Consider the following 24002-nt stretch of genomic DNA (forward strand, 5'->3'; position numbering starts at 1 on the left):
TTGAAAATGCTAAAGACAATTTATTAGTAGACACTCACCAGCCAGAAATAATAACCACCTGAAGAATGTCTTCCTGAAATACACCATTTGATTGGCAGTGTAAAATAAGGCAAAGGGCTTAAGATCATGTTTTATACACTTTTGCACCAACGTTTAACAGTTATACATTCACTTGTTACTGTAATTATGCTTTTGATAAATCTGTCCATACACCCACATTCCAAGAAAGCTTTATTAGCCGGGGGTGCAGGGACTGACAGAGAATTTGCAAGAGTCGTACTCATTAAAATGCAATAGCTGTTCTGGGCAGATATTTGCTATACCTACAAAGAATCTGACCACAACCTAAACAAAGATTAGATTTTGGAATTGCAAAAGCCAACACACTATACTGACAAAAGTTCATACAATTACCATCACTGTGAAAGGGTAATACCACCAAAATTCTTAAAAGTCTTCAAAAGTTGAGTATAGTGTGTATAGATTTAAATAATATGAAATATTTTGTTACATAAAACACATTTTCAGTGAGCTGCAAAGTGTATCGCTGAATAGGGACTGCTACTTTATAGGATACCACCAGCAACACAATCGATCAAGTTCATCTTTGCATCATGTTCTTATAAAAAATATACTGTTACCCACTTTGATTGTAGCTAGATGTGTTACCTTGTGTAGATCTTACCTAGTATTCTGTGGATTCAAGGTATTTCTGTTCGTTATTTTGGCATCATAATCATCATATTTAATCATTTCTTCATTGCACTCCCTGTGCATAAAGCTTAAACTGTGACCCAAGAAGATTTAAATTTAACTCTCATTTGGAGAAACCTTGGCTGAGGTCTTGAAGATTTACAGTACATACTGTAATTAATCTGCTGAATGGTTGTGTTTCTTTTTACCTCTTATTAAATCATATTTAATGGGATCTTAGACAAGTTTAATCTCATTAAGGGTTGTAATAGATGCCTAATTTAACAGTGTTCAGTGTTTGAGTTTCAATGATCAGTATCTAAGAATTGCCAGTCACGTCTCCGTGCATTTTCCAGCGCACACTATTCTGCGGTTTGACCTGCATCGGGTTTTACTAAAGAAAAAAGCTGGGTAGCGTGTTGGGAATACACAAGTCTACCAACATTACAAACAGGATACTATACCTGCAAAGTGTATGTTTTAGCATTGTCTTCCAGAAGATGCGGAAAGAAAGATTGTAAAACATCTAAACAGCTTATTCAGTATCGCACATACACACATACACACACACACACACACACACAGACGCACATAGTGGAGTAGCTATGGGTAAAGATGTCATTAGCCAGGATGAGTAACTAGGTGGAATGCAGCTCATCTGTACAAGGTCTACTATTCTATTGAGAGACCAAACAGAACAGGGATAAGTAATTAAAGAGCTATTTTCCAAAATGTTATATATCCATTTTGATTTGAAAAAAAAAAATCATTCACTACCACCAAAGCACCCAGTGGTTTCTGTTCATCAGTCAGACTTAGTTATCTTCTGCACTTTAAATGGTAGTGCTAATTTTGTCACTCAACTTAAGTTTCTTGAGACTCTGGGTTTTTAGCTGGTGGATATTTTGTTTTGGAAAGAAACTCTTCAGTTACACGACACTCTACACTGGTATTATTGAAAGAACAATCAATGACATCAAAAAGGAAATTAAACATACCTTCACTAAGAAGCACTGAATATATATATTTTAGAAATACATAGAAAAATATATAGTCATCTGAATGCCCATTATACAATTGTACACAGTAGTGTCAGAAAAAAAGCCTATATAGTGGAGTAGAAGAGATGTGATACATACAGAGGGTATGGAGTTACTGACAGTGTGAGATCTGTAAGTGATAGCTGTTCAGGGGGTGTTTGGTATGATACATGGAGACATTTGAGTACACTCTCTTCCTTCTCTCATCCCTGATGAAACGTCCAATAGCTTTTATATTGTGGGTTTTTTTTGCCTGATTTTTCTTTTTTTGCAATTTGGTTGTCAATCCTCACAACAGGAACTGAATGATTAGTAAGTGTGCAACATTAACAGGCATTAAGAGATACTGGCAGCAACAACTTTGTACCCTGCGAACACCTGGATGTTCTGTATTCAACGATTCAAGTAAATACCTCTAGTGATGGGGGAACCTACAGCAGTGTATGTGTTAGACTAAAGCACAAACCTAACCAACAGAGTTAGAATTACAAAAATGCTACAATAAGTGCACACAGCTTCCAAGTGGGCAGCACTTGACACATTTTCAAGATTTCTACTATTTATATTGTTTCGTTTTGTTACACTTTATGTTTAGTAAATTGATTTACATGAAATATCTGTATTAGTATGCTTTAATACATAGAGGTATACTGATGCCTTACTTGCTGTAAGTCAAATAGTAAATGCAAATATTTCAAATAAAGAACAAAAGGACAAAAAGTTTTTAAAAGTGCAGCAGGGTGGTTGAGGCTGACTAGGGTTGGTGATCCTCATTTGGGGTCAATCAACTGAAGAACCTATATTAGAGTATCCATACCACGTGTTGTGGTATGTTGTGGGAGGCTACATGGTAAGGGCTTACATAACATACTATATACTGAAATTACATCTGAATTTAGGAGTGTGATTGGAACCTATGTTGAATTAAACCATAAAACACATTTGCAAATGTTATTTGACTCACAGTTAAGCATAATTTAAAGCCTGTTGAACAACGATAAACTTTATATTTTCATTAGAAATATAACATTTATATCTTTAAAATTCTAAACTCACCATGTGCTAGTAGTGAATAAATACCTTTTCAGGACAATTTAGAGTATTTAATGTGACATCACATGAACCTTTTCATCTCATAGTTGTCTAAAAATGAAGATTATCTGGTAGAAATGAATTCATAAAAAGCTTTTGCAAAAGTCAGAGGAAGTTTGGTCTCTCTGAGCTCTGCAAAGATCCATGTGAGCAGGTGAGTGAGCTACTTTATGTTAAGATTACTATCATGGTAGAGATGTAGACGTAGTGGAATGTAACTGTGGTTCAAGAGTCTTGAAAGGAGTCAGTCAATATAAATCTTTAAAAGGCTTGGAGTAGTTAAACATCAGATAGTCCATGTAGTAGAAGTCATAGACTCGCTGTCTCTCCAGCGTACTGACCTGTGAGAAGTATTTTTGTGTGAGCTGCATAGAGGTCCTCTTGTCAGTTGGGTTCCTATCTTTAAAACTAGGCAGCGTGAGGTTGGGCGGTGCCCCAGTCCATCGCAGGAGAAAGTTGGACTCTTCTTCCATGTTCTCAAACTTGCCTATGAAGTCGTAGTCTATGAGACAAGGGTTACAGAGCTGGTTCGCCTGCTCCCAGTGGATGTCCATTCCTACGGGCCGGTGGACATCGAGAAGGTACTGGACAAACTCCTTGAATGTGACCCCACTGCCTGTCTTCAGGGCTGTCCAGGACGGATTCACCCTGTACTTGGAGATGATGGGTTTCCCAAACAGTGAGTGGTAGTAGTTGTTTGGATTCTCAAACTTGTCCCTGTAAGCCGACACCATCCTCTCCAAGGGTTCTCGGACAAACATGACTTTGGTGTAGGTTTCCAATCGGTGCATGATTCCCTGTCGGTCAAAACTGTCAAGCTTCTTGAGATGGTGGCCGTAGTGGACTGTGTCATGTTTAATGCTCTGAGTGTTGGAGGCCTGGCCCGCCAGCACCATCAGGGTCCTCTTCCAGTTGGAACAACCCGCTTTGGGCACCTGGCAGTACAACAACTTATACTTGTCCTCCACAAAGAGGTGTTTCACGTGATGACGTGTGATGGTCCTGGAGATGCTGCTTTTGTACTTAGCACACATCTCCTTCATCAGTTGCCGGCGGGCTTCCAGGATATCAGAAAGCTTTTTCCAGCTCTCAGGGGAGAAAGAGCCTGAGGCGGAGGAGGAGGACAAGGAAACAGAGGATGAAGCGGGAGAAGAGGATGAGGAAACATTATTGTTGGTGTGACTGATCGGGGGACTTGTTTTCAGAAGTTTGCGGTGTCTTTTGGAGACATGAAGGGAGCCTATGTCCTGCTCCCGAGACCCAGGGGTGGCTGTCTGTCTACTCTTCTCAAAGTGTGGGAACTGCATTGGAGGGATCGGGCTGGACAAGATGCCCTCTGCTACCTGGTGGTCCACGTAATTGTCAGATTTGCCTCTCTCTCTGTCCTGAGTAGAGAGAGTCTATAAAACAATGACAACACAGGTTGTATTAGACAGCAGCAGACATGTGTTAAGACCAAACAAACTACATTTCCATCTGATCATGTGGACATATGTGCAAGAACATGTTATACCTTTTATCTAATAAGGTGGTGAATCAGTTTTACTGTCAGAAACAGCCCGTCACCCCACATGTTGTCGTCAGTACTCAAATTGGCCACTTGATGGTGCTGTTTCACTACACCTTAAACAAAAGTCTAACTTTGTTAGATGCAAATGTCAGAAACTGCCCAATGCCACCCATGACCTATCAATAAACTGAGCGGTAATATCAAATAAATGTCTTATAAACACTTAATGGGGAATCTAAATTAGGATCATCTACTGCCTGATTACCATCAAATGATGCCCACGGCTATCATGCATTCTGACATTTTATTTCAATTAAATGCTGTAATGGCACCATAAAGCCAATGGACTGGATGTATAATTTTAATTTTACAACAGACAAGGTGATGATACTGTCATGAATCTCGGCTCATCCCCCTCCTGACTTAAATGGCCAAATATTCTTTCATCTGCAGGGACATCTGCAGGGGGAAAAAAAAGGAGGGAATGGTTCCTCCCTGTCTGTTTAATGAGCAAGGCGAGCACGGGACAGCAACCTATACACCAGACATCACGCTCTTCAGGGTTTGTGCTGATGTAAGACTCTCATCAGCGCCGATGATCACGGCAGAGATGAGAGCAAGCAGGGGTCAGCCAGGGGGTGGGGGGGTGGGGGTGAGCTGTAGTGTGAGTGCTGCTGTGTCTGACATAGAAACCTAGTTTATAGGTTGTCTTGGTGTCAATTCAAATCCCCCATGCATGCCTTTGGTAATGGTAATTTAGGACCCATTTTAAACCCCTGTAATTGTTTATTCAAACCTCATAGCTTTCATTTTTTGCTCAGGGACATGAGAACAGTTCTATTCAAACTTGTTTTTGTGCAAATAACTGTCAGAAAATACAGGAACTGACCTCAAAATACAAAGTTGTGTGTGTACAAAGGGATAGATAATCATAGTTAGCTGCTAATGTTATCCAGTTAATGGGCTTATTACTGTAAGAAAAGTTATCCATATGACTTTTGCTCATAAATACAGACCAATTTATTTGAATAATGGATTTTAGCAAAAAAAGAAAAATCATCTGGTAAATGAAAAAAACAATGATAAGACAAAACAGAACAAAAGAAATATGTAGGTGTGATCACACCCTGGGGAACCTAGGCCTGCTTCAACTGAGACAGTTTACTCAGTAAAGTCTGACTGGCTGAATGCACAGTGTGAGGTCAGCCTCTCTACACAGATGCTATCAGACACGCTGAGAGGTACAAGGCCGAGAATCACTTCTTTTTTTTTTTTCTTGCAATAGATAACAGGTGGGAGCAAACTGTGTATCTGTGTTTTGGGAGAAATGGAGTAAACACGTACCTCTCTGGACTGCCGTGGAGTGCTTCCAAGCTTCACGCCTGGGGAGAGAGAAGAGGAAAGAAGACAAGAAAATCAGCACTTACTGTAAGTAAACAACATGTATTTTTGTCCTTGTGGAAGAGAGTTAGGTGCCTCTGGATGCATCAGGGGCTCCAATAATTTAATGCTTCCTATCGCTTAGCACGTCTACGTTTGATCCCCGGCAAACCACCACTGCTCTGCTAGTCCACAGAGGGAAGACTGGTGGCTCTATCTGTGTAATGAGCTGCCACAAGCATGAAAAGTTGGTAAATGAGTTGTGCATTGAGGATGAAATAGGGGAAGAAAGAAAGGGACCAGAAAGGGAGGGGAGGAAAACAAGTTATTTGTTTTAATTTGAGAGAGAGAGAGAGGGAGACAGAGAGAAAGAAAGAAAAAGAAAGAAAGAAAAAAAAAAAGAGCCAGCAAAGACAAGCAGTGAAAGTTTGACAAAGATGTAGCATGCACCGCAGAGGGAAGACAGACGAAGAGGAAGGTGCAGTTTGTTGAATTTCTAGAAGACAGCAGGAGAGTGATAGAGACATGACTGGATTTGTGGCAGCCTCGGAGACAGGTGGTATGTGTATTGGCAGATGTGCGGCAGCAGGACAGACGACATGTTTAGTGGTCTGTCTCCAGCTGGACATCTCCTTTCCTCAGGTCCCCCCCAATCCAGCTGATATGTAATCAGGCTGACAGCTCTGAGAGGGGCTACATGGCTGCTGATGGTGAGGGGTGGGGGGGCGAGGACACCTCTGCCTGAGTGGCCTGTCACTTCCAATTTGAGGGTGGAAGTGATAGGAACCTGTGCGGGTGGGGGGGGCTGTAGATGCAGGCCACAACCTTCCCTAAGTGATGAGATCTGTAGAGCCCTATCTCACACTTAACACAGCTCGGTGGGGAGGGAATAAAATGTGTTGCCCAGACACTGTGTTGTTTTAGATTAGTATGCGCTGGAGAGCTCTGTGTTGCTGTCTGGCTCTGTGTGTTGAATCTTGTCTTCATTCTTCTGAACGAGACGCTGGAGGAAGAGGAAGAGGAGGAGTAAAAAGAAGAGGAATGGGCTAAGAAGGTGGCGTGTGACATTTTCTAATCTTGTTTGGGTGCCGCTGTGCTATTTGATCTCCTAACCCTAATGATGGCTCATGTTGGATGTGCATCTTTGTTATCAGTTTACAATGGCGCATATGAAACGCATGAATATTTATCACAACGTGCACAGATGCCATTGCCAGGGAAACACATCCAGACCTAACAATAGCAACGGCCTTTCGGTGTCACCTGCTCCACACTGATGGAGCAGCGCGAGCCCCTCGTAGCGCTGACCATCTTGTCAAGATACACGCTCGGCTATTGATCTTGAAAACCCTATCAAGGTGGTAATTGAAATCTCCAAAAGGTTTAATTGGTTCCTTCTAAGAGGTCTTTTGTCTGGTCTGTTGTTACAAGTTTGTCACAGCTGTTGATGTCAATACTGTCACAACTTCCCATTCTGTGTCGCACCTAGAAGTGGAGTAAAATTTGAAACCCTGTATTGTGCTGCTCGGCTGAACCACTGACAAAAAGTGTATGAACCAACACATGTATTTGTGTTCATGAATATTTGACCTTTATATTTATCCTTTGTTCTGCAAGGCGAAAGGTTTTGAGAAACAAGAAAAAAATGAAAAGCAGAATGACGAAATTAGATTCAAGCCCAAGGCTTTGAACTACGCATACAGCACACCCACTTGTCCTGTTCAGTACTCTGTGACAAAGGTGTCTTGTTAAAGTTGTTTTGAAAATGACTCTGACATGTCTTGATTTGATTTGATTTGATAGATCTAGTCTTAAATATCTGGTACAAACAGGATTTGAATTCTGGCTGTGAAAATGCAATATTCTCTCAAGCAGAGAGCCAAAATTACATTTCATGAGAGAAACATTTTTCCATGATAGAGTATAACTGAAACAAGTAATATAACAATGTAAACTGAATTTCAGTGGGATTTATAAACATCATTTATCTCTGTAGTATCTACTTAGTTGAGGGTAATAGTTGCTATTTGATTGCAATTTCACACTCAGTCAATTCCATTCAGTATAACTATGCTATTGATTTTTGCTGCTGTGCAGTGAGACACTGATAAATTGTTAAGACTGAGATTTCATCCTGTGAGATGCAGGAAATTCACCCGAGAAATTCAACATACAGATTCTGTAGATACAGTAGAAACCTAGGTTAAAAAAATGATTTAAATGTAATGGATGTAAATAATCTCTAACTGTTTCTTCCGATGTGTAATTTGGAAGTTGGTTGAGAGGCATTAAAGGTTTATACTGTATAATGATTAGTTGTTACTGTAGCATTCAAAAAAAAAAAAAAAAAAAAAGGATTGCTCTGCAGCACTAATGGAGAGATTCAGGATAAACGTATCAATAGGGAATACTGTAATGGGAAGGAAACAGTCTCCCAATAAATCTGAAGTTGTTTTTATTACCTGACATTAAATGTCAAATGCAGGTGGTTCTGGTTTTGAAGCTCTAAAAGCTTCCAGTAAACTCATACAAATATAAACTCCACTGTTGACAGCACAGATGAAAAGAAGGCCTCAGATAAGTTTTTGCTTCAGCTCCCGGGTGTTTTAGCTGTAATTTTGCCGATGATTGAATCTGATTTAAAAAAGCAGAATAAACACTTGAGCCCTGTCCTTTGTTGCCCTCTGAAGTAACCTTGAGCATCCACGATTCTCTCACAGACAAAGCCTCTGAATATTCATGCAGATGACCCAACATTACTGCAAGGATCCACATAAGCACGGGCCACATCATTAGTGGATCCATTATCATCCCTTCCTCTCAAAGACCCCTGTACAACTCTCTAACAGAGACGCACATCAAACATCCTTTTCTCTGCCACCACCGCCGAGGAGGAGCAAAGGACAAAAACAATGTGAAATAATGAGCTTGTTAAGTGAAGGATTGTGGCCCCCTTGCTCTGGGAGAACTTGTTAAATGCTCAGTTTTAACCAGAGACAGACCAGGAGGGTGCTAGAAGCCAGACAAGGCATGTCCTCCTCCAGCCCACTACTCAGACTAGGCAGTCATGCTGCGCCACCGTAAACCTTTCATTAGTCATTCAGCACACTGAGCCACCGTGACCCCTACCAGCTGCACTCCCCTCTCGCTACCCAACATACCACCCACACCTACACTCCACAAAAGTCCTTATAGGACTCATAACGTCTCTGACTCTGCACTCACACACTCCTCCTCCACTTGACTCTGTGTGGGAATACAGGGCTCTGGCATGTTGGTGTGCTTTATCAGAGGAGAAACGCTGGAGAACAGAGGTATTAGGCTTTAAGCTCTGGTTCATTGATGTTTTAACTTGTTGGGGTAAGAGATAAAACAGTGTTTCTGTTGGTCCTGAATTCCTCCAGGACTGGGCCAGAGAGAGCAGCTGAAGAGGAGTTGATAGGTAAGTAATCAGTGATTTGGGAATTTAAGGCGTGCGTGCGAAGGATCTCTAAAGACCAAACTTTGCGCGCATTATCATCTGAGGACCGGCTCATGACAGAAGGCTTTGGCGGTTTAAGACTGTCTTATATGTGTTCATAATTCAAAGCACAGGTTTGGCTGAGAATGAATCACTAACACATCTTTAATCCAACCAATTAGTGTGCTGTAAATGACACAAACAAGCAGGACACCGAGAAAACAGCTTCATCCCACTGTTTCTGAAGAAGGAACCATGAAGCCAAACCAGACTCAATCAATTGGTAAGATTTATTATTAGAGGGGATTAATGCAACGGACTAATTGTATTCTAAGAATGATTAATTAAAGTTTCACATACTAATCTGAGTTGTTAAATATGAAACACTCTGTCCATATTGGACAATTCTGCAGCTCGTGACTTACTTCCAATGCCCAGTGGGGGAAAGCAACTAAGTGCTTAGTATGTGTTTTTGCTTTTTTATACCTTTATTACAGATGGTAGAATGATGACAAGCAACAAGGTCGAGAGCGACGGAACAACTGTCTCTCAGACTCGAACGTTGCAGTTCATGGTCACTTAAGTGCAGTTTTGAGGGACTTGCACTTTCTTTAAGTACTTTCTGTTTCTGTTATAATAATAATAATGATAATAATAATAATGATAATAACTTTATTCATACAGCACTTTTCAAAACAGAGTAACATAAAAACAAAACAGCAATAAAAGAGAGTAAGAGGGGCGAAGAGTCAATTAGCAAGGCAAGTATAACAGGGAGAATGATAAATACACGCTAAAACAACGAAATCAATAAAGCAGACAGAAAGAAAATAAGTAAAAACCAAAAGTGGAAACCAAAGATTAAAGCACTGAAATCAAGAATTAAAAGCTGCTTTATACAAGTGGTGTTTTGGGGCAACGACTCGCCTGATCTCCTTGGGCAGGGCATTCAAAAGTCTGGGGGCTTATCTGACAGTTACAATCTTTACTTTGCAGATTAACATTTTATATACATTACATACGATCAGCACTGCAAAACGTCAAACTACCCAAATGTATAGAGTTGCTTCCACCTCGTACCTGAGGGGACCTGCAGAGTTGGGTGATTTCATATAAAAGCTATATATATTTTATAATATACAAACTTTTTTTTGAGTAACAGCAGGACTTTGACTTATAATGGAGTGATAATTTTTTTGTTGCATTGTGGTATTACTTACTTTTACATGCTCTTAACCGTGCTCCACCAATGCAAACATTGAGTGCCAGCGGAGGAAGTGGTGTCCACTGTCCACTGTGGCTGACACAGTCATATGTAGTCTGTCAGCTACATCTTTATCTTCTCTCTCTGATCGTAGCTGCATCAAGATGTACGTGCAGCTGTATCAGAGATGTTATTTTGGGTAAGCTACTGTATTTTCTTTTTTCTTATCCAACACAGAGTGATCACCATATATCTGCAGGGGAGTTGGGTTGTTAATAATGGAAACGCGACTTCTACAGGTGCTGAGATATCTGGCAATTGAATCGTTTTAGTCCGTTTTTCAAGTGCGCTTCAGTCAGTGGGATTCCCACTGTACTCATCGTGTTACTGGACTATACACTGATGGAGCAAAGTGGAGCAATCAGCTAGCATCAGACGAAATGCCTCTGAGAAAAGGTTATAAAGAATCAGAGCTGAAGTGTCTTCTTCTCAGGCAAGACGACAAAGCTGTTTCATTATTGCTGCATTTTGTGTGGTGACAGCTTCTGTACTCATCTGACATTTGTGTTCCTGGCTCTGTGTCCTAATTACACCATATTCGTCTACACTGTGTGTTGTTTGTTTTGAACACAGGGTCATTACAGGATTTAGATTTATAGCTGAGGAGTATTTTTTTTGTCCCATTTGATTCCTGTCAATGTCGTAGATCAGAGCTGTATCCACCTTGTGGCTTTGAACAAAAAATGCAATATTATGGGTGGTAATGATAAAAAACAATGTAATTTTGTAAACAGTGGCTTACGAACCAGCGGTGTGTATTAACCTGCCTCTCAAGCTCCCCTCCTAAACCCAATCATGACATTCCCCCGACCTCCTCAGCACAATTCCTTTTTACTGCCCCTCAGAGGGCCCACTCCAGGATGGAGTTATTAGTGAAATCTATAAATTACATGATGTTCGCAGCACCATGTATGGGCTACATATCCACCTTTGACCCCACATGAAGGTCAAGTGTTGGGAAAACACGTAAATCGTCGAGTGTGTGCTCCCTCGTTAGTTGAAATTCAAATGAAAAGAAAAAATGAAAAAGAGGACTCTTCCTCCAATTCCCCGCCACATTAAATCAGTGAGCCTTCCATGCACCATAAATAACACATGCTTTGGCTCATAATTGTCTTTGGCAGAGCACAGGCTAAGCATACAAAGACTACATCAACATTCAGTGAGATAAAAACTGAGCTCGGTGAAAGACTATTTATGATGTGAGGCTGTGGCGCTGCATTGACACCTTTGCACTATTTTCAGAGCACTTTGCTTTCCTGCTCTGAGGCAGTGCAGCTGCTCCGCTCATGCACCATCACTTTGATCATCATTACAAATCACTCCTACGTATGAGTTTATGAATGGGTTAAGTATGCTATATCTTAAATTGGTATATATCTAAAAGCACTGAAGCCTCCTTATAGAGCTTTTAATGACTTTTAATGAACCGTCTGATGATTTTTAAAAACAGGACTCTCTGAATCATAGTTTAATTAAATGACAAAATTGAGGCAATTGGACTTTTATCCTCTAAATGGACATACTGTACTGTGCTTTAGGTATAAAATCCCTCATATAGAGCAAAAATGCCAAAAAATGCTTTTAGTGATAAAGAAGAAACTGCCTCTGCAGAGCAATAAAGTCCTCAAATCTGCAAATTCTTTTCTCATGCTGGTTACACTGGGCAGTGAACGCAGCAGGAGAGGAACTAATGAACTACACAGATAAGAAGCTGCTGAAAGGGGGTATCAAATGTGGCACTGATTACTGTTATGACAATTCATTTTGACAACAATTTATTCTCGGAGTCGATCCTGCTTGGGGTATTTTCAAGGTTAGGAAATGCAAAGACTTCTTAGGGCAGATTTCCATGGAAACAGAGCGTCAGAGAGCTGTATGCGGGGGTGTGATGGGAGGCGGCTTGTTTTAATACCACTTAGAGGATGGGGCCTGGAAACTTGCATGAGGAGGGATGTGTAAACAAATGCTACCTGTCAGCTGTGAGCCTGGGGTTAAGTGAATTATTCTGGCTGTGATGAGGTGCAGGAGGCTTTAATTGACACATATCTTATTTAGATGCTGCAGCGCTCTTGACCTAGGTGCAGAGCACACTCTGCAGTACTGCATCTGTGAACCAATCCCACGGGATAGTTAATGGGATACCAAAAGGCCACACAGTAAGTGGAGTTTTCGTTAAGGTTTCTCGTTAGAAGTCTGAAATTGTGTGAGTTCACACAGTCCAAATCTGCAGGCGGAGCTGCTGTGTGCGCTCCCGGAGCTCGCGCAGGCGCAGCTGGAAAAAGAAGAGGATTCAACAGAGGTGATGATGACATGAGAGGAGTGATGCGCTCTGATGTAGCTGCAGCCCGAGCACCGAGTTCAACTATTCCAAGGGGAAGAGACAACAAACACACTGTGATGAGAATTGCGGCACTGATAAACTTTACAGATGGCTTTGTGAACAAGGATGCAGACTCTAATCTCGAAACATGTGGGATAATAAACAAAATTCTTCCTCACATTTCCTCTTATACTGGAAGTCAAAACTTCTTGCTTAGTTATAACCAAAAAGATACACTGTCCATTTAAATCCCAATGAAAACCTATGAATTTACCATCTAATAATCAATACATCCATGCTATTAAAGTAAAGAGACACTCCATCTTGTTTTCCCATACAACAACATGTTTGAAAACAAAAGACCAAACTGGATTGGACTTCAGAATAAATTGTTTTCAAGTTTTAAAAAACTTTAAGACTCCTCTTACACAAATATTAAGGAACTGGTCTGCATTAAACTCTACTGCACCTAATGAATGAGGAAACCCCACCAGAACCAAATCCCCTCTCCCACTTGTCAGCTGGATCCATACAGTACAGGGCCGTGTTCTCAGTCTGTTCCTCTATGATGTAAACCGTGTGTTTAGGGAACAGCACAACCTTTTGTCTGCAAATATGCAGATGCCACAGACATTCTTGTAGTCCTCATTAACTTTGTTGTGGCCTGTCAAAAAATCAATACCGGGCATCTCTCCTTCCTTTCCTTCCTTTTTTCACCTCGAGGTCTCGGAAACAAAGGAAATGCTTGTCAATCTTCACACACCGCAAACCCATTTTTCCCACCATCAATATCTTAGCATCACCGTAGACAATGACCTCATTTACAACCAGCAGACCATCAACGTCTACAACAACAACAAAAAAAAAAATCCTGTCATCAGAAAACATCTGCGCAGCCACAAATCTTCCTGCTGTACCACACAGTCATCCAGCCAATCATGTTATATGGAACCATTTCTCAAACTAAAACAAGTCGCTAAAATTGTGACATGGCGCTATCGAGCTGATTGTGCCGTGATTGCTCACTCCACTGCCTCTTCAGCCTCCTGCTAATACAGGACAATTAAACACAGGAGGGCCTGCTTCAGCATAAGCTTTATTCCCCTTATCCCCAATACATGTTACATTGCAAATGAATAAACACACAGTGAATGAAAACTCAAAAAGGTGTGAGAACTTGCTTATTCAGCTGGTTGGGACACAGTTAAAGAAAGGTGAGGACACGACTGGATCATGGACAGCTCCTGGTGCTGAAGTAAGGGCTACATTTAACTGAGGCCAAACAGATGAAAATTAAAATCCACCTAATTTAATCAATCAATATCATATCTTTTAGATGCAAACACAAACATCTTATCAGTATTATCTCCAAAAAATGAGAAGGAGATGATATTATTTGCTAAAAGCAACTGAAAAGGCATTGTGGTCTGGAATTGGCTGAGAGGGGAAGGAGAATTGTGTCCTTCTCTGTGTATCCTTATAGCAGTGCTCCAGTTTTCATTATCCACTATATTTTTCTTAGATTTGAGAGCGACCTGATGGCTTCCATTGGAAAAGGTATGCTGGTTTTGATTGTACCCTTCAAATAAAGGAATTCAAAAATATAATTGCACTCCTCTGGTGCTGTGCTTTTTTTTTTCTTATTATTTTCTTTTTCTTTACGGATTTGTGTGCTGGCTTTTTTTTTGGGGGGGGGGGGGGGGGGATTAAATGAGTTGTTTGATGACCTCTTTTAAGTCTTTTTTTTCTACAATTTTTCATTTCTTCTAGATTAAAGTCAATGCCAAATCCTTTTATCATGACCTGTTGGTGCACTGGCAGCGCACTGAGGTGCTGTGATCAGATGCTGCTATGTCTTCGTTAAGCCTCTGTGCACCCCTGTTCACCTCTATTTGCAGTGAGATTGGGAACTGGAATTGGCCCTGTCACTGTTTACCCTGTCCTCGCATTTGAGTTAGCTTCACGTTCTCTTACACACCCCTTGTTTTCCTGTCAGAGCACGACTGATTACAGCAGGGACTGATGAGTCCAGACATGTGAGTAAAGCACAGGGACTGCGGCTGAATGCTAAGTGAATGGTTCGGGGACCGCCTTGACGCACTGGTAGATCAGCAGCTTCGGCTTTCACCCTCTGCCCACTTTTCATATCAGTCCATCACATGGACATGAAGAGAGAAGATTAAAATGACTCTGAAACCAAATATAACCAATGAAATTCTGCCTATATTTGATTACATTTTTTAAAATGAGAATAAAGGTTATTATTGTGTTTGGACACAGTCACAAAAGGCCAATATAAAACAAATTTTGAAGAAATTTTTGATTTCTGAAAAGTAAGAATTTTGCATCAAGAATACATTCAAAACATAAAGATATACGACCAAAACTACTAACGATAGGAGGAAGATATGGAGACAGTCCCTGCCAATATTAGGTGCTTTGCTCATAATTGAACTAGATTACTTTCATTAGGACTGGTCATATAATATAATTTTAATATTTCATAAAATTTCATAAAAAGCAAATGACCTTTTTTCTGTATTTTATTTAATTAATTTTTTTCATGTTTTGTTAAAAGCAAAGCAATTCTGGGTTGAGGTTAACATGTAATGTGTTACATTTTTGGCAGCTGTAGCAGGTTGTCTCTCCTGTGGTTTATTATTTCATTTCAGGGGATTATTTTTCAGTGGTTTTCTAGTCGCTGTGCTTGTTTAGTGAGGGTCAACATACAGGATACAGGTTAGGTCATAACCTTGTTAATCTGGTCATTAAGCAGTAATTTGACTCAAATCACAAGGTGCTTTAATCCTGTATGAACAGTCCCCTGGATTTACACATAATGCTAATAGAAACGCCATATAACGCTCCCTAGAAAAGCTAATCCATTTCAGAGAAATAGATGATTAAAAACTAGCTTAAGCCTCATCGACACTGAAGTGTAAATAGCTCAGATTGGTTAGCTGTCATCAGCAAATTACGAGTTGGGAAGAACAGGACTGTCCTGCACCTGGGATCACTCCTTCAAGCAACTTATTTCTTTGTCAGTGGTCTTTAAGGCATACATTCTTAGCCCACCTGCTAGCTCACCTCTCAGCTCCAACCACCCCACACACAGGCCCATCCCGGGCCTTCATAGTGACTCCTGATTAGCCTGGAGCACTCTCCTGCTTTCAGCTCTCACCTCTGTTTTCCTCTACATTCCCTCCATTACCACCACCCCCCCTGCAGATGCTGGTGCTTTACTCCATCCTCCCCAAGTGTCTTATCTTTCCTCTCCCCTCCACTGCGGCGCATCACCTTTGGCCTCCACTCGCCAACCTATAATTTCCTCTTGCTCTCATCTGTGCCCTCAGTGTTGCTCCCCAGCTTATGTTCATGATAACCAGCAAAACAATAAAAAATAGCCTCCAACAATAAACACAACAATATGCCTACAAAATTTAGTACCATTACATCTCCTGTGACTGTGGCAGGTTCCTCCCTATCCTCGGCACAGCACGGTGATAACGATGGAAATAATGACGCTAAAAGTTTCCTTCTTAGACACTTTTACAGAAGCCTCTTGTCCCACAGTTCTCTGTGTGGTTCGGCACTGACAGGCACTGAAGTGTGTGTGAACATCTGAACAGAGCAGCACTTACTCAACCTCTCTGCAGCTCTGTGCTAATGAGAGGTGTGTGTGTGTGTGTGTTTGTGTGTGTGTGCATACTGCAAAGGGCTGTCGCACTGACTGACACTCCCTTATGCCTGAAATAACTCTTACACACGTCAGGTGGCTGTTGCCCCAAGGTCCCCAGAGCTGAGGTGTCATTTAAAAAACACAGCTTGTTTTTGCTGCAGCTTACATACTGCTGCCTGCCAGCCCCCTGCTCTGCCTGTTATGGAGAGAAACCCCCCCCCCCCCCCCCCCAAAAAAAAAAGAATCAGCCAACAGCTGAATAAAAAGCAGCAACAATGCCGGGGCAGATACTGATTGAAAATGTGTCTCCAGCTAAATTCTGCAATTTCACACATTTCACACTTTTTTATGCCGTTTCTCTCGACCTTTGTATTGTATGGTTTTATGTTGAAGAAGTTTCACAGAAATCTGCCGCTATTGATCACTAAATGATTCTGGATGTTTTGCACTGTAAAGATTTGATTTGTGAGTCCAGGGATCCAAACATTGCGTAATAAACCACTAAAGAAGCATGAGACAGTTTGCAAGAATTTTTTTTATCTTATTCAGTTTGCTTCTCGTTTTTATTACACGTGAAGCACCTGGTCAGGTATTCATAAACGACACGCTTGCTTGGGAAATCAGCTGAAAAGCATCCGTGGCGAAATGTCTTCGATCCCCAACAGTTCTCTCCTGGTCTCAGCCTGAGCCTGTCTGATTACCTGGCTTCAGCATTTAAAATGCTCATTGAGCCCCGAGCCCTCCCTCGCTCTGCTATCTCAGGCTCCTTTCTTCTCCCTGTCAGGGAAAATGCCAGAGAGGTGCAGTGAGAGCCGTGCTCCACTCCCAGGGCTGGTAATTTGACAGCGAGCAGAGAGGATGCAGAATAATTGGAATAGCATTTACTTGTCAATGTGACACTGACGGAGAGCTCAACATTTAACACATCCGACTGGAATGGGGGAGTGGGGTGGGGGGTGCGGGTGGGGTAAAAAAAAAAAAAAAAAAATGCAAGTCAGAGATTCCTGGAATAGATTTCGCAAGTTGTCTAGCTAAAGCAGTGGTGGGTTAATCAGACAAAATAGACATCTGACCTTTTGTCAGATCTATTTGTGTCGGGAGAACAGGCTGGAGCAATACAAATGATGATTTTGGCCAAACTGTGGTGTTTGTGATGTTTTAAATTGAACCTAACTCAGTGGGGCAGATGCATCCACAGAAAGTAGGAGGATGTGACTGGCAGCTTTCACAGAGTGATGAGTTTTCCTGAAAGCCAATCTCCCTGTTATCAGCTGATGCAAAAAGTGAAACAGCGAGTAATCTTTTTTTTTGTCGGAAAGTGCGCCTATCAAACGGCACCACAACCAAAATCAAAAAGCATTAAGATGATATGACTGGCAGGTTTCAAAGAACTTTTTAATTGGTTCCTTTCACTGAACAGTATCGTTTCACAGCTTCCAATGTGAAAAGAGTGAATCTTCCTATTAGCACATGACACATGAGCAAAACAGCAAGAGCCTGTATGTCTGCAGAGATGAGAGAGAGAGAGAGAGAGAGAGAGAGAGAGAGAGAGAGAGAGAGAGGGGGAAAAAGAAAAAACCTCATCCTTCAACAAATGTCACATTAATTTCAGCAGCACTGGGGTTCTCACACAATTTGGAGAACATAGGCTGCCATGTTGAAGTGATGCTGAGACGTATTCAATTATGATAGCTTGTGTTTGTAAGTCAGCCAGTGATGGTGAGAGAGGTCCACGGTGAAAAGCTGAATGCACCAGTAACCATCAAGACACAGACGAGACAATACAAGTGGCGGTTACATCCTCTTTCGGCGGGTGCTGGCTAGCTAGTGAGGATGACTGCTGCTGCCAGTCTCAGAATAGAGGGACAGCGCAGTGTAATGAGCAGGATTACCAAGGGAGACTGGCAGGAATAGCATGGTATCAAAGGAAATCCAGTCAGTGAAGGATATTCAGACAGCACTCCCGTTCTTTTATTCATTGCCTGCGCGCCCAGAGTGACTCAGCTCACTCTCCTGCTGTCAAACCCTGTCATTATCCATTAGCGTGTTTCTGCCTCGCCGGGGACCGCCCACTGCTGCTGCTGGCATGTGTGAGTAGGTGCGTTTGTGTTGTCGTGTGTGTATGCGTGTGCGCTTTATGATCAGGTGCAAGTGAATGTTGTGAATGCACGCGAGCGTTGGTATGTTTGTGTGCCTTTCACATCACAGTCTTTGTGTACACACTTGAGGGTAGAGTTTGCCCTGCAGGCTCCTGGTAGTGGGCAGGTTTGTTGATTGTTGATAGCTGCGGTAATGGCTTGTTAAGCACTGTGGGTTTGATAAGCAGCAACAAAGCCTCCTTTAAGACCATTCAAACAGATAGAGAAGATAGATCACTTGCTGAGCTTGGAGAGGATGGCCCTGTGTGTGTGCAGGTTTTCATACCTGGTTTTAAGTAACTGATTAATTGCAAATCTATATTTAGTTACTCTGCATTTCGATGAAGAAAAAAATATTATTTCCTAGTCCATTTTTAACCCAAAATGTTATGGCTTCATAATCCCAGTATTGTATGGTTTTTATGGGTCTATTTTCCTAAGAATCCACATAATTTGGTACTATTTGTTGGGAAAATACGTAATTAATTACTTATTTAACTTAAAGCAAATACTCCTACTATTAAATTATTATTGGAAACTTTGTTTGCTTAAGTACAAACATGGAACTGTATGTTTTCTTTGAACAAATTGCACTTTTTTGGATGTTCAGCTCACTCCTTGGTTATATAAGCAATCCCCTTAAACTCCATGTCATCATTTTCCTTGGATTAGTACCAAATAGTATAGTTCATACAACAAAAAATCCTTGGACATTATTCAGAAAATTAATCATGGCAGACATTTTGACATGTCATAGTCACAGGAGCACAGTGACAGTGATGATGGCTGCTTACTGAGAAACAAAATGGAGTCATCAGTAATGTTATTGGGTACACCTGTGCTTTTCCTGATGGTTGTATCCAGTATCACTTCCCATTTATTTTTTTATTAACTTCTACATTTTCATTCAAAGGTCCAACATCTGACAGACGAGAGGGAAAAGGAGAGAGACTGGAGGGAAATGACAGACAGACCTGGAGCTCCTCTGTTAATCTGTACTGTAGGTTTATTAGCTGTTTGCAGTCCAGCAGTCAAGTTTGTTTCTGAACACACCTTGAGACGAGCTTTTGTTTTTGTTTACAACTGTTTTTCAAAGAAAGGCAGTGAAACAAGGAAAACATCCCCCAGTGTCAAACTGTGACACAACGAGATGCATGAATTTACAAATCCTCATAGTCTCTCTTCATTTGCAGGTAGAGAATGCCAAACATTTTCCTGACACCTTGCTTGTTAGTTAATGGAGGCCAAGGCCTCTCTGAATTTGTCTGCAAGTGATCTGCCAACCGACACTTCTCTCAATAAAAAAGCCATCTTTTAGATCTTATATCTGTCAGCACCTATTGGGAGCGGAGGAACATCACTGCCTTCTTTTAACAATGTCTTACTGCATACACCTTGAATTTTCTGCAGCTGTTCCAGTTCCGTACAGTCAGAAGTTCCACTAGTAGAAATAAGACTAGGTCATGACCTAGTATATGGCTGGGCCGCGTTGTCTTTGCATTCTGCCTTGTGTCAGCTGGTTTCAGCCTATCTGCATCTGTTCTCTCCTACTCTCTGTGTTCACAGATACAGTGTTTTAATGCAGGCAAATTCCTGCAGGGGGAAAACCTGATCTCACGCTCGCAGGGCGACTGTCTTCAACAGAAAGTAGATATATTTGTCCAAAAAAACTCACTAGATTTGTCACTAGGTGCTTTAAAAAAAAAAAAGAAGTCAGTCAAAGGGTCTGAAACGTCTGAAAATCTTGTTACAAAAGTGCTAAGTTAGCAACACTGCTTCTTCTGCTTCTTTGGGGTTTTGTTGGCAACCATTATGTTGCATTACTGCATCCTTCTGGTTTTAATCATCTTACAACCTTGTAATTAGTCCTAATGTAGAATGTTCTCCCCTCCATCCTGTTCCCACTCCCGCACTTCTTTAACCCTGGTCTCCACCCGTCGTAGTATGTACTGTATATATATGTGATGACAATACATCCCTTTATAGGTGACATATATGGTGACATCACTATTCATATACGGATATATATGTCATATATTACATTTCAGCATGGGCAGTGGTGTAACTCTATCACCCACTCAACTCTATCACTCAGTCAGTCAGTCAGTCAGTCACTCAGTCAGTCACAGTCTGCCCTGCTGCTGCGGTTCAGCCAAAAATAATTGCAATTTAAACTGTGCTTCATCAGGACATGTACCTTTGAGAATTGTAATTTTGTCATGTTGCAAGGACCTGGTGCTCATGTATAACTCCTCAGACTTCTGGGGGTGTGAGTATGACAGTGTGTGTGTGTATATGATAAGGCTAAGAAGGCTGGGCCTTAGGCGTTGCTCCTCTTTTCTCTCTGCTCAGCCGTGTTCCCTGAGGAGGGCAGGCAACGGCCCAGAACTGCCGGGCTGGTAGAGATCCAGATAAGATGGACAGAAAGAGAGAAGGAGATGTGTGCATCAGTGCATGTGCGTGTGTGTGTGTGTGTGTGTGTGCAGGTGAATGTGTGAATGAGGGTGCGAGGGCAAACATATATCTTGTCAGAGAGAAAAAAAGAGGAGTTAAAATCAGGTGAGCGAAAGACAGCTAGCAGACAAAGCAAGAGGGAAGCAGAAACCGGGATACTGAGAAAGAGAAGATGTGATGGAAAGAAAGAAAGAAAAAAAATGCTCAAACAACAAGAGAGGAATAAGGAAAAGAGGCACAGGGAGTAAGGCTGAAAGGTAATAGAAAAAGTGACAAAGACAGAGTGATGGTAACGAAGAGTGAGGGGGAGAGAGAGACAGAGAAAGAGAGAGAGAGAGAAAGGCAGAAAGACCACGAATGAAATGAAGTGAGAGAGTTTCATGCCAGCAGTGAATTGTTTCAGGCCTTCTGTCAGCTGTGTCCACCTGAGGGGAAAGTCCTCTCCTGCCATCTGTAACACACAGCCTCAACCCTTCCAACCTTGCTGATGACGTGATGGGATTTTTTCACTAACAAGCAGGATTTGAAATAGGAAAATATATTCCTCCGGGCAACGACAAAGTTGTCTCATTTGCATGCTGTGTCTTCGTAGCTTGCTAAGTAGCCACTGGTAAGCTGTTATTCATACAGGAGGGTGTGTTGCTTATTTAGGCATCCAGCAGATACAGAGCAACATTAGCATTAGCATAATTTTAGCACATCCTCTCTCTGATCTGGCTGTTTAGCTGTTAGATGCCCCACTATGTTCACTATGTCTGCTGTTTGGTTCTGGGCAGGCAGCATATGATGGGTTTGTAAGAGCTTCTTGGCTGAAAACAGCAGCCTGCTGCAGCTGGAAAGTACGCTCTTGAGAGCTGTGACACTAAACTGAAATTGTAAAGTTGAGGGCCATAAAACCTATTCACTGATTTGTGCAGCTTCGAAATACAGACGATGCAATGTGTGGGTACGGTGGCTTTTCAGGTGTCGGAAGGTACCTTGATGAAGCTATGCTGAGTTAAAAAAAATAAAATACAGTGATGCCACTTATTACTTTTGCTGTAGAGTAATTTACAAAGCAATGCAATTACTTTCTCTATTAGTAAGTAGCAAGTGATGATGTATTTTTTAAATACCAGAGCCAAACACACCCATGTACGCTGACAGGCCAGCACTTCACATCCCCTGCGGTTCTTACATGGCCGTTGTCCTATGGTACATACTGAATCAACAGCAAACATCATTGTGTGTCTCTCAAAACGAACAGTCCTGCTTTCCAAGGTTAATGAGAGTGACGCAAGATGGGAGTTTGTGGTCAATGTAGGGAATTCAAAGAAAGAGAAACTTAAAACGCCATTCACAAAAACATCTCCTCTGATGTCGCTTTGTTCATTGGTGAGATTACGTTGAAGCCGGATTAAAATCTCAGATAAAGAAAAGATGAAAAAGAAGCAGAAAATAATCTAAATGGCAAAAGACTGCAGCCCCTTCTTCATTAACTGTTTCAAGTGGAGGACAGAGAGAAGTGGGTCGAACTGCTCTCAGTTTGCATTAACTGTAACACAACAGCAATTCCTCTCAAACGTTGTCCTCCAAGCCTGATTCATTTGCTTTTAGTGTAGTCTAATTAAGATTTCTATGTAGGAGGTGTAGAGGAAGAGGGAGTTGGAGTAGCCAACTGCGACAACAACCTCAATGTTGTCAGTGTCTGAGAAAACGCAATTGATTAGAGCGAGATTAGAAAGTGCTGGAATGTAAACTTTAGTATTAAAGAAGAGCCCAGCTGAGTCAGAGTCGGAGTGTTAAAACTGATGCAGAAACAGCTGTTCATCACTCAGCTTCCTATAAATTACATGGTCCAACACTTGTGATTGCAGCAGCAGTAGCAGTTACAGTATTTGCTTATAACAAATAAATACAGGGCTTCGTGTGGCGTAGTGGTCTAAGCAGGCGCCCTATATGTAGAAGCTACAGTCCTCGCTGCAGTTGGCCCCGGTTCGAGTCCCGCATCAGACGGCCTTTGCTGCATGTCATTCCCCCTCTCTCTGCCTCCCCATTTCCTTTCTCTCTCTACTATCCTGTCCAAAAAGGCACAAAAGCCCATAAAAAAATAAAAAATATATATATATAAATACACAACTTAGATTGGGTGCAGTTAAATCATTTCTTTTACAGAGAAATCTTGAAATGAAAGTGTCAAAAGAGTCAGGCTCAATGTGTGAGGCGAACTTTAATATACAGTACTGGTTTATGTTTCCAGCACTCACTGAGACAAACAGTAAGTCCGGTATTGCTGCTGTTGCTGAGTCCAGACTGTCTGCACTTGAACGAAAATGGAGACATAATGCTTCCTTTTGCAATCACTAACAGTGCGCAGTGTTAATGTACAGAATGAATAAGGCCACGAGGGGTGACGGCAGCCAGGAGAGCTGGTGTCAGCCTCAGAGTGGGAGGCTGATTTATTGAAAGTGGTGTGTGCTTCTACAAAATTGGCTATTCATTGTACTATAAAGTGAGTCGGTACAAAAAAAAGACAGAAAAACTTCAGCCCTGTTATTTTGTCTGACACAATTTAGTTTATGTCCCTCAGAATCAAAGAGGGAGAATAAAGAGCTGCAACTTCACAGCACAATAGTGCAGGTAGAAAACTCACTGTCCTGCAGTTGCTATTACCGTCTTACTCATAATGTCCAGTTTCCAGTGAAGTTGACAGGAATCTGTAGAAATAGTTTATGTCAGAGGCAGGCTGAGGTGAGGTGGAAGTATTTACTACTAAAGACAAACACTTATCATATTATAACTTTCCTGCTGTATGAAACATTACAGACTGATGATACCTAACATTGGGTGGTTTAGAGGATGGAGTTTGCCTTCACTTCTCAGCAGCTTTAGAGAAGCTTATTTGCTGGTGAACAGTGGAGGAGTGCGTTCCTGACGGGCAGCTGAGCTTCACTTTGTGTTACTGTGTGTTACAGAAAGTGTACACTTCA

The 24002-nt window shown here is 41.5% G+C and overlaps 1 protein-coding gene across 1 annotated transcript in view; it reads right to left on the reverse strand.

Annotated features, from left to right (window-relative positions):
- Positions 1-24002, reverse strand: part of LOC130169158 (carbohydrate sulfotransferase 8-like) — a 166538-nt gene continuing 142536 nt past the window's right edge. Inside the window, exons 3-4 of the mRNA XM_056375676.1 lie at positions 5680-5717; positions 1-4225 (exon numbers count right to left, since the gene is read on the reverse strand). Of these exons, the coding sequence (XP_056231651.1) occupies positions 3074-4225; positions 5680-5717 (1190 nt within the window). The 3' untranslated portion in view covers positions 1-3073. The remainder of the gene's footprint in view (positions 4226-5679; positions 5718-24002) is intronic.

This window comes from Seriola aureovittata, chromosome 1 (genome assembly GCF_021018895.1).
Source record: "Seriola aureovittata isolate HTS-2021-v1 ecotype China chromosome 1, ASM2101889v1, whole genome shotgun sequence".
Classification (NCBI taxonomy): Eukaryota; Metazoa; Chordata; class Actinopteri; order Carangiformes; family Carangidae; genus Seriola; species Seriola aureovittata.